The 12748-nt window shown below is 40.4% G+C and overlaps 1 protein-coding gene across 4 annotated transcripts in view; it reads right to left on the bottom strand.

Moving 5' to 3' along the window:
* LOC121269894 (proteasome activator complex subunit 4-like) overlaps positions 1–12748 on the bottom strand; it is a 193605-nt gene that overhangs the window by 40101 nt on the left and 140756 nt on the right. For 3 of the 4 annotated variants that reach the window (XR_005941442.1, XM_041174993.1, XM_041175001.1), the window contains 3 exons: positions 7220–7351; positions 4758–4966; positions 142–227 (listed from right to left, as the gene is read on the bottom strand). Coding sequence is in view for 3 of the 4 variants with exons in the window: in XM_041174993.1 (XP_041030927.1) it covers positions 142–227; positions 4758–4966; positions 7220–7351 (427 nt within the window). In the remaining variant the exon portion in view is untranslated. Of the gene's footprint in view, positions 1–141; positions 228–4757; positions 4967–7219; positions 7352–11707; positions 11824–12748 lie in introns of those variants that run through there. The other variant, XM_041175015.1, reaches the window with a different exon arrangement.

Genomic DNA, 12748 nt, shown 5'->3' with positions numbered 1-12748 from the left:
CTATCTGCTCTTTGGCAGTAGAGACATGAAACCAAATAAATCGCAAGTTAAGTGTAATTTATCCTATATAATTTTAAGAACATGTTCTCAAGTGTGTAAAGTAAATTAGAAATTAATACAAACACTAAGATTACAACATACCTTGAATAAAAGTGGCATAAGATGAAGCTGCTCGGCAACTGCTGTAGAGAATGACCTTCCTGCACTTGCCATTAACCACTTCAGCACTGTGCAGCAAAACAAAGCATGCAATTGGTTAGGATGTCAATATCTTTACTATCTTCACTGAAATCTTAATTTTACTAACAGAAAATAATAAAAACATATACTCCACTTTAATAAAGCAAGCTCTTTGTATTCATCAGAATTAAAAACAAGTCTGTCCTGCTAAATAGTGCATGTACACATACAACCTTTGGAACAAAACATGAAACAGAAGAACAAAATGCTTCACTACAAGAACTAATGAGATTACTTATGTTTTCAAGCAATAGCATTAAGGTGAAGCAATATTGTTTGTCAGCATAGCGATCAAACTACAAATGCTAAAACAGGTGAAAAGATTTTGCTAAAAAGAAAATCGATTTAAAATACTAGGTGCCCCACGTACCTGATGCGAGGTTTTTGGCATTTACAGTCCCTAAGTGCAAATGTAGTTTTCACATCATTAAAATTAAACAAATTTATTGAAGCACTATATCACATCATTGGCTTTTGAGGTAAAAAGTATTACACACTTTATTGATAGTGAAAGATACAAGCCTCACAGATAGAATATTGTGATGTTGATTATTTATTACTTTACAAATCCCAAGTAATAACTTGGTTCTTTCCCATCTCGATCCTCTCACTGCAATGCTATTATGATTTTTTTTGCCCTACTTCCCTCACCGGATTTGAATATTTATCTAAGATACGTTTATTTATTTATTTTCTCTCCTGGAAACCTTCCCTCACTGCCTAAAGTGGATTTGTAGTTCTTGTAGAAATTATTGGTGGGGATTAGTAGTTTTTGTAGAAATTATTGCTGGTGTACTCCTACCAAGGAAAATATTCCACATGTTCAACAAAGAGAGGCAGAGGGGTTTAGGAAGGGGCTCAGGAAGCTAAAGGCAATGCCACCCATGATGGAGCGATTGAAATCAGGAGGCTCAAGAGACTCGAACTGAAGAGTACAGATGTCTCAGAGGATTGAAGGGGAGATTACAGAGATAGGGAGGGGGGAAGCCATGGAGGATATTCAATTTCCAATTTTGATTAGTAATGGTCCCAGCAAAGCCTGCGGACATTCTACTGCATTAAATACCCTTGGAATTCTCTACCCCAGAGGGCTGTGGAGGCTCAGTCATTGAGTATGCTCAAGACAGAGATGGTTAGATTTCAATATGTTAAAGATATCAAGGGATATGGGGATAATGCAGGAAAATGTCATTGAGGTGGAAGATCAGCCATGATCTAGTTGAATGGCAAAGTAGGCTTGAAGAGTCGAATAGCCTATTCCTGCTTCTAATTCCTATGTTCCTAAACATTCAGTGGTGAGCACAGGTCGTCACTTATTATGGTTCAGCCATGGCTAGCTGATTGTCCTACATTAGCAAATTGCCTCAAGGCTTTCTCCCAGCAATTATAAAACAGAAATCATTAAAGGCAAATAAATGGTGTTGAGGTTCATGATCTAATTGAATGGAGCTTGAGAGCCTAAATGGTCGCCTCCTGTTCATTTCTTTTTATGTTCCAACTCCAAAGTGTATTTATAAAGAATAAGGGGCTATCAAACCATGGAGTGAGGGATGAGGAGAGATTATTGGAAGCAAAAGCAAAATACAGATGTTGGAAATCTAAATAAAAATTGAAATTGCAGGTCAGGCAGCATCCATGGACAAAGAAACAGAGTAAACATTTCAAGTTGATGACCCTTCATCTGAACTTAAGATAGAAATGTATTAGACTTTGAGCAAGTGAAAGAGGGGGGGGGGGGGGGGGTAGGAAGAACAAAAGGGAAAGGTCTGTGATAGGGTGGAGGTCAAGAGAGATTAAAGGCAAAAGGATTCAGAAGCCAAAGGGTGTGGTAATGGAACAGGCAAAGAAACAAAAGATGATTGAAAGCTTGGTTTGTAGATAAGTTTTGATCAAAGTTCTAAAGGGCAGAGACGAGAGGTGGAGATGTTTAGTGGGTGGTAGAGAATAGGACCCAGGCAGCTTTAGTCCGACTCTTAACTACATTAACCAAATGGTGAGCAAGGCAGCAAGGTTTTGGTGAAGGCAAAGAATGATGGCTTCTATTTGCCTAATTTAAGAAACTTTCACTCATTTATTACAATTTTAGACAGAGGAGGGGCTCAGCCAAGGACAGAAAACGTAAGCTGAGAAATACTATTAATGGTGAGGAAGTATCAAGAAAGCTAAAGTGGGCATAGTAGGTTGAGAAGGAGGACAGGCATAGAAAGTCCTAAAAGGGATAGCAAGGAGTATGGCAAAAGCAAAATACTGTGAATGGAGATCTGAAAGGAGTTAACGCTGGTTCTCTGTCCACAAATGTTGCCAGACCTGCTGAGTTTGTCCAGCACTTTGTTTTTATTGTAGCTAGAAGTAGGGGCTTGGGTGAAGTGCAAGGTTCCCTCTAAGCTGTGTGCACGTGCATCCCGCAGCAATCATGATAGTGCTGTGCAGGCTGCTGACAAACTTCCCCCTTTAAGATACCACCTGTGTGCAACTGCGTAAAAAGATCATTAGTACGGTGCAATGAAATAAACATGCCACACTCAAGAAAAAAGCTTAGAGGGCACACTGGTGCACAGTAGCAGCCAAAATGTGCAAGTGGATATGGAGGAAGATTTTAAGTTACATGGAGGAAGATTTTAAGTTACATGGACCAGTGGTAGAGATCTATGGGTAGTAGTAAGAGAATCAAAGGATAAGTGCTAATCCTGATCTTTCTACCGTCTGCTTTCTGACTCTCTCAACATGATTCATTAGGTGGGCTTAGGAATCAGATAAGCTTATCAAATGGGTCCTAAAGAAAGCATAGAGCCATCACCTTAATATTTTAATACAATTAATGTTTGCTGGCAGCCACTAGCACTTCCTGAAAAAGGTTCTGACAAATTTAGCAGTGGCCCAAATGCAGACACAATGGGCATCGGCTATCACTCTGTTAAACTCAACCATAGATCAGGCGCAACACTGTTGAATTTAAGTCCCATTATGTTTGACATCTTCCTGTCCATCAAACTTCAGATATCACATAATGGACCGTAACCTACAACTAGCGTTGGAAAGTGCTGGCCAGCTGAAATGAGAAGAAATACATGCACACTTACTTGGCCTTGAAAACTACGTTGCCACTTCTGTTTACTTGGGCCCTGTATCAAAAGAATCCGTGCAGGCCCAAGTGAAGCCTAGATCCAGTGTATTCAAGGAGGCATGCCCTTTTTTTTTTTTTACAGCATTTGCAGCCGTAAAGCAGGTAAGTTTAAAAGGCCAGGAAAATTGACAGGCCTGGGAAGTGTCTAAGGTAAGAAGATAGGATTTGGGGGTGTCCAGGAGTGGGGTCCAGAGGTTGAGGGCGGGTGATGTCTGGAGGTCCGAGGTCTTTTGTGGGGGGGGGGGGGGGTGTTGGTGTCTTGAAGTTGGGATGGGCAGGGGTACTGGAGGTTGGGTGGGAGGCCGGAGGTCAGGGAGAGGACCCGGAGGTCGATGGGGAGGGGCCCAGAGGTCTTTTGGGGGGGGGGGGGGGCGAGGGGGGGAAATCGGAGGTTCGGGAGGGGGGGAATTGGAGGTTCGGGAGGGGGGGAGTCTGAGGTTTGGGAGGGGGGGGGGGGGGGGGGGAGTCCGAGGTTCGGGAGGGGGGGAGTCCGAGGTTCGGGAGGGGGGGGAGTCCGAGGTTCTGGAGGGGGGGGGGGGGGAGTCCGAGGTGCGGGAGGGGGGAGTCAGAGGTGCGGGAGGGGGGAGTCAGAGGTGTGGGAGGGGGGGGTTGTCAGAGGTTCGGGAGGGGGGCGTTGTCAGAGGTTCGGGAGGGGGGGGTTGTCAGAGGTTCGGGAGGGGGGGTTGTCAGAGGTTCGGGAGGGGGGGTTGTCAGGGGTCAGGGGAAGGATGGGGTTAGGGCCAGTCTGGGTCTTTATAATCCCCAGAATTTAGAAGAGGTTTTAATTCTTCTAACTTTCTCTGGGTAGCAATTGATATAACCCCGGTGGAGCCATTGGAATTTGTGATTTAAATTGCATTTTCAGATGGTTCCCAGCACAGCGCAATTGTCCAGAGGAAGTTAACACTTCTGAGCAATTGCCATGCAAACCGTTATCTGGGAACTTGCCAGAGGGATTCCTCAGTGCATCTTTGGGTGCCCCCCAAACCTGACGCTGAGGAATGCGGAAGATACGGGCCAATGTTTAATACAAGTGACAATTTAAAAGGTACTAATAGACAGTGTCACAAATGCAACATACAGAAATATTCTCCAGGAACAGAAAATGTCTGAGTCACAATATCTACAGTCTGCTTATGAAACACTGAATTAACTCATCCAATGTCTATTGAAGGATTAGTCTTTGCAATCTTCAACAGGCACAGCTTTACCTAAGCAGAATAAATATTCGTTCGCACATTGTACATAGCTCAACTCTCTGTAAACATCTCATCATCCAACTTAGTGCTTGAAAAGTGATCGGCAAGGTTAACCAATTCTCCATCTTAATAGCTGAAAATTCCAACTATACTTCAGACGGTAAATTATCCATAGAAGATTGCCTACTGCCTACCTGTTTTCAGGAGTTTAATAGCCTGGGTTCTTTCATCTTGTTCCCCAACACCATTTTCCTCAACAATGTGATTTTGTATCTCTTCATCAATTTCCATAAGGGGCTTAAGTTGCTCTAAGATACGACTGGTGAATTCAGAGACATGTGGCGACAGAGTTGGATTTGAATTTGGTAGAGTGATATCTATCATGAATAAGTATGTTAGAACACTGTGGAGAGAATATTTGAGAAGGAAAATGAATAAATTAATAATGTGTTACAAAATTATGTTATAAATTATACTGCATCATAACAAAACTTGAATTTCAGTGGTATTTAACAAATTAAAGGATTTTAGTATCACTAATGAGAAGCAGTTGGGAACACAAATTAGTTAGGTTTTCTTTTTGATAAAACAACCTAGCATTCAATGTTGACCCATATTGGTGGCAGTGATTAAAATTCATTCAGCACATGCTAGACTTGACACATTACAATATTTGATCAGTAGTTTACAAGGTACACTGAGAGTTATAATACCCCATTTATGTCTTGCGTAAAAGTTGTGGTAACAAGTTCCTGCACTCCCTGACCCGATCCCTTGACTTGCCCTTTGAGTCTCTCTTGAACTCTTCTACACCTTCTGTTTATTTGGAGCTGCTTTATATAACCCTTTCCACAATACAAAAATCATTAAATTTCACTAGACCGATCATTAAGTCACAGCCATCGTCTTATTGTCCAATTATAGAGAGAGCATGTACACAAGGCCCTGGCTTTGCTCAGCTTTTGGTCTAATAGCCCCTCTGTTTTCTGACAGCTGAAGCTGAGACAGCTTTTACATTGATTTTGCCAGTCCAATGATTCTAGCTAGACGCTATTCATCCTGTCTCAGACCAGGCCACCAGCCCTCCCTTACTTATTACATTTCAAGTAAGGCGCCTAGTCTACTTGTCCACAGGAACAAAGCTGACTCCGCTTGCTATTCTGTTCCTTTATTTTTGCTGTTATTTTAACAATATTGTTCATTACCTTATTGACCTCTCCTACTACCTCCATTTTCCTAAAGTTACCTATACCTGCAAGGCATAACGGCCTCTTAGGTTCATACAAAGGCAAGACAAAACATATCTATGTATATACATATTTTTCAGGTGACGTGGTAGCAGTATTCTAACAGGCAGATTTTCTAAGTAAATACATCCTCATTAGCAATTAGTGAACATACTGGGGGATCTTGTCCCAAACCAACCAAATATCCCAAATTTCAGGTATATTTTTCCACCTTGAAAATTTTGTAAATTTTTATGAATCATTTCAGAGAATTAATTGTTATCATTTGGTAAACCGTAAAGGGTCACATGGATCAGAAGATTTGATGTTAAATTAGCTGGTATCATCCAGGATGGCAGTTGGGAATTTTACAAGTGAGGCCAGTGCCTCTAGGTTACTCAGTGGGGGAAAAATTAGCTCCACTTCTGATTATTATCCTGTGACTTCTGCTGGAACGTGGAATCAGTGGTGTAACTAAGGATAGGACTGTGCTCAAGTCTGATGCTTTTCATGGGGAGAGAGATCTAGAGGTCCAGATAGAACAAATGACAGAGTTGGATAACAAGGGAGGAAGGGAAAGGAGCAGGAGAAAAATAAGGAGCAATGGGAGAGAGAGAGAGAGATAAAAGGGAGGAGGAAATAGACAAAAGTAAATAGGGGAGTGATCCACAGGTACAGAAGGGAAGAGGTATGGAAAGGGGCATAGGCAAAGGGGGAGTAACAAAAAGGGTGATAAGGTGAGACAGCAAAAGGGAAGAGTGCAAAAGAAAGTGAAGAAAGAAGGAGAATGAGAGAAAGAGTGCTTGTTTTCAAAAGTAAGTCTTGGCATGCGAGAATCACTTGGCATGCAAGAATCACAGATAATTGCTCTGAGAAATGGTGGGCCTTCCAGTATTTTGAAGCAACTGAATGCATTGCTTGGCCACTTCAGAAAGCAATTAAGAGACAACCTCAGAGCAGATAAGCAGACAGGTTTCCTTTCCTAAGGGGCATAAATGAATCCGTTGAATTTTCAACATTTGTATGGTCACTTTCACTGACACCAGCAATTTTTAAAAACTTAACACAAATTCTTAAACTACTATTAGCTTCCCAGTGACCATGAGTAACGCCATGGACATCTGTCAATAAATGCTAATTAAAATTATTACATTAGCATCATTATGTTAGCATCACTGTGCTAACACAAGTACAAGAGATTCGCTCCAAAGTGATCATCGTAAATTATGAATTGGATACATTCTGATCATGTCTTTAGTATAGGTGGATGTAGGATTCATGACACATCTTGAGCTTGTACAATTTAATACGCAAATGTAGATTTAGAAAAAATTAAACCAAATCCACAACTGGGTACATACACACTTCATAACAATAGGATATTAAAATGCTTTCAAATCCTCCCAATTGAAATCTCAATAAGCACTCACCTTCCTATCCTTTCTCGCACATTTTTATAGACCTGTGTGAGTTTGGGCTCAAGATACTGAAGGAGTCTATGCATCAGTTCAGGTACTCTCCATTCTTGCTGCGCCAAGCCACCCTGCAAAACGTATAGTCGGCTAGCAACAGAACACAAAATGTGATTTGATAAATGATTTATGTTTCCATTTCTTGCAGATCAAGAAAAGTCAGCCCATAACATTTTTTTTATGATTACCATTACAAGCATTAACGTCCTCATTTCTTCGTTGCTGTTCACCTTTCACATAAGTCATAGATTCATACAGTACTGATGGAGGCCATTTGTCCTGTCTATGTTGGCTTATTGAAAGAGCTATCAAATTAGTCCCACTATCCTGTTTGTTCCCAATAACCCTAAGGATTTCTCCTTTCCAAGAACATATCCAACTTTCGGGTGAATTTACTATTGAATCTGCTTCCACCATCCTTTCAGATAATGAATTGCAGATCAGAGCAACTCAAAAAAATTCTCATTACCCCGGGTCTTTGGTTAAATATTTAAATCTGTGAATATGAGAGAGTGACACGAGAGTGGGGGCACGGGGGAGTGCAGGGGTGGGGAAGTGGGAGGGCGAAGTCGGTGAGGAGGTTGAGGGCAGGACAGCGAAGGTGGAAAGGGGGAAAGAGGTAACACTTGGACATTGTCCCTAAAATAGTTGATCATCAGGGCTTATCATTGGACGTGTAATAATGGCTCTGTCCAGTGCAGATCTTAGACAAAGAAGAGAAAGGTTCAAGATTTGATCCTTAGTATGAAGACTAACTAGTTGCTGACATCCCTCGAGCTTGGGGGGAGTGAATAAGTCAGTCAGGGTTTCCACTGGCATCTCCAACTGTCGTTAAGCAAGAAAAGAGTTGAGCTCAGCAATGATACTACAAATGAGCTTAATCTGGCTTTGCTCAAAGATACCCTTTTTTTATTCTTTCATGGGATGCGGCTGTCAGCGGGTTGGCGACCTTTTGTTGCCCACCCCAAATTGCCCTTGAACTGAGAGACTTGCTAGGCCATTTCAGAGGGAGATTAAGGGTCAGCCAAATTGCTGTGGGTCTGGAGTCACATGTAAACTAGACCAAGTATGGATGGCAGATTTCTTTCCCTAAAAGACATTAGTGAACGAGATGGGTCTTTACAACACTCGATGATAGTTCCATGGTCGCTATTACTGATACTAACTTTGGCAAATCCACCATCTCCCCACAGCATTAGCCTGGACTCTGGGTTACTAGTTCAGTGACACTAGCACTACATCACCATCTGCCCATAACCTTATCTGGAGAAGTTACCACAGGATGGTTGACATGCATAGAACTACTACACCTCAACTTTGTTCAGCAGTAAAGGAAGTAGAAAATGAAACAAATGCCATTTTTTGATATGGTCATTCATAAATCTTTCTCCATTGTAAGCAAAATCAGTTTCTTAAACTGAGACTTCAACAGAGATCTCAAGTTAATGGAAAAAAAATAAAGCATATATAAACATCCTGCTCCACATTGCGCCAGGTCAGGGAGAGAGACAGCACTCTGCATGTGGAAACTGAAGTATATTCAAGCAATCAGGAAGGAGATGTTGTGTAATCTATCATCCTTCCTCATGAGTTCAAATATAAAATGGGGAAATTTTAAAGTCTCCATATTTTGAACATCATCGATTATTTTGGAACATAGAAGTGCCAAAACATGATTTGTCTTGAGCTTTCAGAAGACGACAGCTATATTACCAGGAGAATGTGTATTAACCCATATAGCTGCTTTATACTTAGTATCAAGAGAAATCTACTACATGTTGATTAATACTGTAACCCCAGGATACGGACCAAAAAACTCCCCTTTTTCTGGCAAGTCCTATCTACTTGAGAAATAAGAAAGCAGTACATTTCACAACCCATTTAGTTGCACACTATTTGTACTAGGTTTGCCCACTGTATTGGTTCGAAATGAAAAATAATTGCCTAGGTTGGCAGATGTTTTTGGTTCAACCTATGCGTAGTGCTAACGTTCCACTAACTATAGCAAGGTGATGTTCCTTGAAAGGAAGATGTATCCAATAGCAAACAGCAATTTAGCTAATACTTTCCCAAGATAAAAACTTTAGATGCAATTTCTTGTGACTGTTGTATCCATATACCAAAATAAACAAGGTAGTAGGAAAAGACTTGAAAGAAGTTATGTTGATTTAAAACTCACTAATCTTTTGACACTGTAAATTTAAGATCATGTACACAAGAAATCAGGGTTCAGATGGGTTCAATATAAAATTGTGCGAAATAATCTTCACGACATTTAAAAACACTTAAATATTCATTTGAAGTGCTACAGGCCCAGAGCCGGAAGGTGGGATTATACCAGATCGATCATTTTCGGACAAAATGGTCAAATGGCCTCCTTCTGTCCCATAAATTTTTCTGTGTTACTATGAGGAAGGTATTAAGATTTATCTGATTATCTTGCGATTACTGTCCTGCTGATTTAAAAAATATTCATTAGAAGTATATGCACAGAGAATATTCTCAAGCATGTGTTATTAATAAAAATTTATATATGCTGAATGCCTCATTTTAGTATAATATTGGCTTAACACTTTCAATTTATTACAATAAAATGATCAAGAGATCAATCACTTTGATACTCAAATGTTAATCTGTGAAATGTTTAACTGTACTTTGAGGGAAAAAACAATATAATTAAAGGAATTATCATACCACCAGTTTAAGGCATTATCTTTCTTACCAATGTTCATCTTCAAACGACAGAAAAAAGGTTTTTAGAAGAAATTGAGTACTTGAGTGTATCCGTCGACAACAAAATAATAAATCACAATTAGAATACCACAGCATTTCTAACTAATCTCTCTTTCAAACATCAAGCTTTACAAAAAATTATCCAAGAAGAAAAGACTGATTAAAAAAAAGGAAATGGATACACACAAACAGACACAAGGATTGTGCACACGGTGGGCAGAATCTCACCAACTTAAAAACTAATGGGGGTTAGGACCATTTCCCGTCCTAGCCACACATTTGCTAGCAGCATACCTGCTGCCGCAATCTTCCAGGAGATGCCTAATTCTTGGCTGCCTCCGTGTCCATCGTCCAATCAAGGATGCTTCCAGATTCCCAAGGCTGTAAGACAACAGAAGCACCCTTTAAAGGGGTGCCAATTTTGTGTCCATAAACTGTAGCCAAAACTGTTCCATCCATAGGATGGCATCTGACAGCAGCCGTGGCCTGCAGTAGCTTCCGCTTTCGGTGGGGGCACGGGCAGGGTGGTATGTGTACGAAGCCTCAAGGGATCCCCAGTCAGCTGCTTTCAAGCCACCTCCAAGCATCTGCCGTGCTTTGGCCTCAGCAGAGGGCCCATCTGCCACAAAGAAGATCCCCACAGCTTCCCCAATCGTCCACTTAAGTGGCATTGCCAGGCGGATAGCCTTTGGTGTTTCTATCCCACTTCCAGAAAGATCAGTAAGAGGTGCAAACCCATCAACCCACTGAACTAATGTCCTCCCATGCTACACCTTGCCCTTAATCCTGCTATGAAGCCCTCCTCCAGCAGGGTGGAGAAGATTCTGCCCATCATGCTCACATCAATCTATATTGCACATTCCATCTTGAAATTAGTAAATATATTGCAGTTGTGTTCAAACAGATTAGTTCTCACACAATTTATTTTCTAGAGAATTTCCTTTCAGCTCCACTACTGCATTTCCACAATTTCTTACCAATTTCTGGCCAGAACTCCAATTGTACTTGTGTTTTGAAAAGCACATTAAACTGCTATACAAGCACTTGGGAACACAATGGCACTCGCATTCTTAATTAATTGCTTAATCTTCCAAGTACAAGTAACTACCACTGCTTTATTCAATTTTATAAAATAAAAAAAATCAAACTTGGTAAAGTTTATCCATAGGTTACAAAATACTTAGTTTAATGTGGATTTTGGAACGGGCTATGCAATTTCACACCATATGGTTATAGGAAACACTATTGGTATTATGCAGTCTCTTACAATGACTGAGAAAATGTTTTTACCTTGTGAAGCCAAGCTGAAATTATACAGGCATGACAGAACGTTCTAATTTTATTGCACAAAGATTGACACTGCAGCATACCTTAACTCAGAACATCTTTCAAGTTGCCTATCATGATTTATATTCCCATGTGCACATAACACCCCCATTACATAATGTTGTCAGAAGGATTTTATTCCTTTCAGTATTTTAGCAAACAAGTCCAAATTTGAACATCATTGTTTTAAAACCAGACCTCCTATGGTGTTTTGAAGGGACTGGAAAAATATTGAGATTTGGTTTGTGTATATAGCTTTCAAATATCACTAGTGAACATATCTTTTCACTATATACACAGCCCTCCTTATCAGATTCCTAAGCACCGTCTTCAATGTGGATGCATGGAATGCCTCAAATAAGAATGGAGAGCGCATTTCAGAATACCTGTTTTAACAAAGCCCATCTGATTTGGAGGTATTAACGCTGTTAGCACTTCTTCCAGTGTCTTTGCCATAATTTTTGCAAAACGTGTACACCTCCTGCAGACATGGGGATCCATATCTGGTTACAAAAGCAGAGAATGTTGCCTTGTTCAAAGTCAGAAGCAAGATTTATTTTTACTCAAACAGAAACAGAAAATGCTGGAAAAGCTCAGCAGGTCTAGCAGCATCTGTGGAGAGGGAAACAGAGTTAACATTTTGAGTCCATACGACCCTTCTTCAGAGCTCGAAATATTAACTCTGTTTCTCTCTCCACAGATGCTGCTAGACCTGCTGAGTTTTTCCAGCCTTTTGTTTTTGTTTCAGATTTCCAGTATCTGCAGTATTTTATTTTTACTCATTCTTTAAAGAACGCCAGAGGACTCTGAGCAACACTTTCTAATAAGGACAATTAAATTAAAATTTTCCACAACAATAATAGGGCCTATGGCCTTCACTGCCTCAACTAAGATGATGATCTTCCCAAACGTGTTTTTACAATCGTATGACACAGGAGTACAGTAATTGTGTAAACTAAGCTTAGTTACTTCACACTTGGAAAGCTTGTGAGGAGCACAAGCCACCATAAATTTCACTTCAAAGGATTTTATGGTTGCAGAGTCTAATCAGCAAGTCTTCTCACAGACTGAACTATATCCTTAATAAAAATAATTAGTTTAGCTTTTCATCAGATTTGTTCCCATTTTTGTAATTTCTGGTTCTCTGAGTTGCTCTACTTGGTCTAAAGAGATCAAGCTCTTTCAGTACATAAGCCTGATAGGTCAGAATCTGATCTTTTGATCTTTTCGTGAGAGACTTCCATTTGTACTTTTGTCAACAAACAGAGGACAAACAGAAAGAAGGATGATATAAATAAGCCCTTTTGGAGGATCCAGCCAGGTGAGCAAAGGGGCAGACAAGTAACAGATGCAATTTCACATAGAACTGAGAGAACTAATATATTTATTGGGAACAGGACAAGGAATAGAATTATGAACTCAAACAGA

Source organism: Carcharodon carcharias, chromosome 2 (genome assembly GCF_017639515.1).
Source record: "Carcharodon carcharias isolate sCarCar2 chromosome 2, sCarCar2.pri, whole genome shotgun sequence".
NCBI classification, from domain to species: Eukaryota; Metazoa; Chordata; class Chondrichthyes; order Lamniformes; family Lamnidae; genus Carcharodon; species Carcharodon carcharias.
Note: the sequence above shows the minus strand (reverse complement) of the source record. Positions and strands in the feature narration are given on the sequence as shown.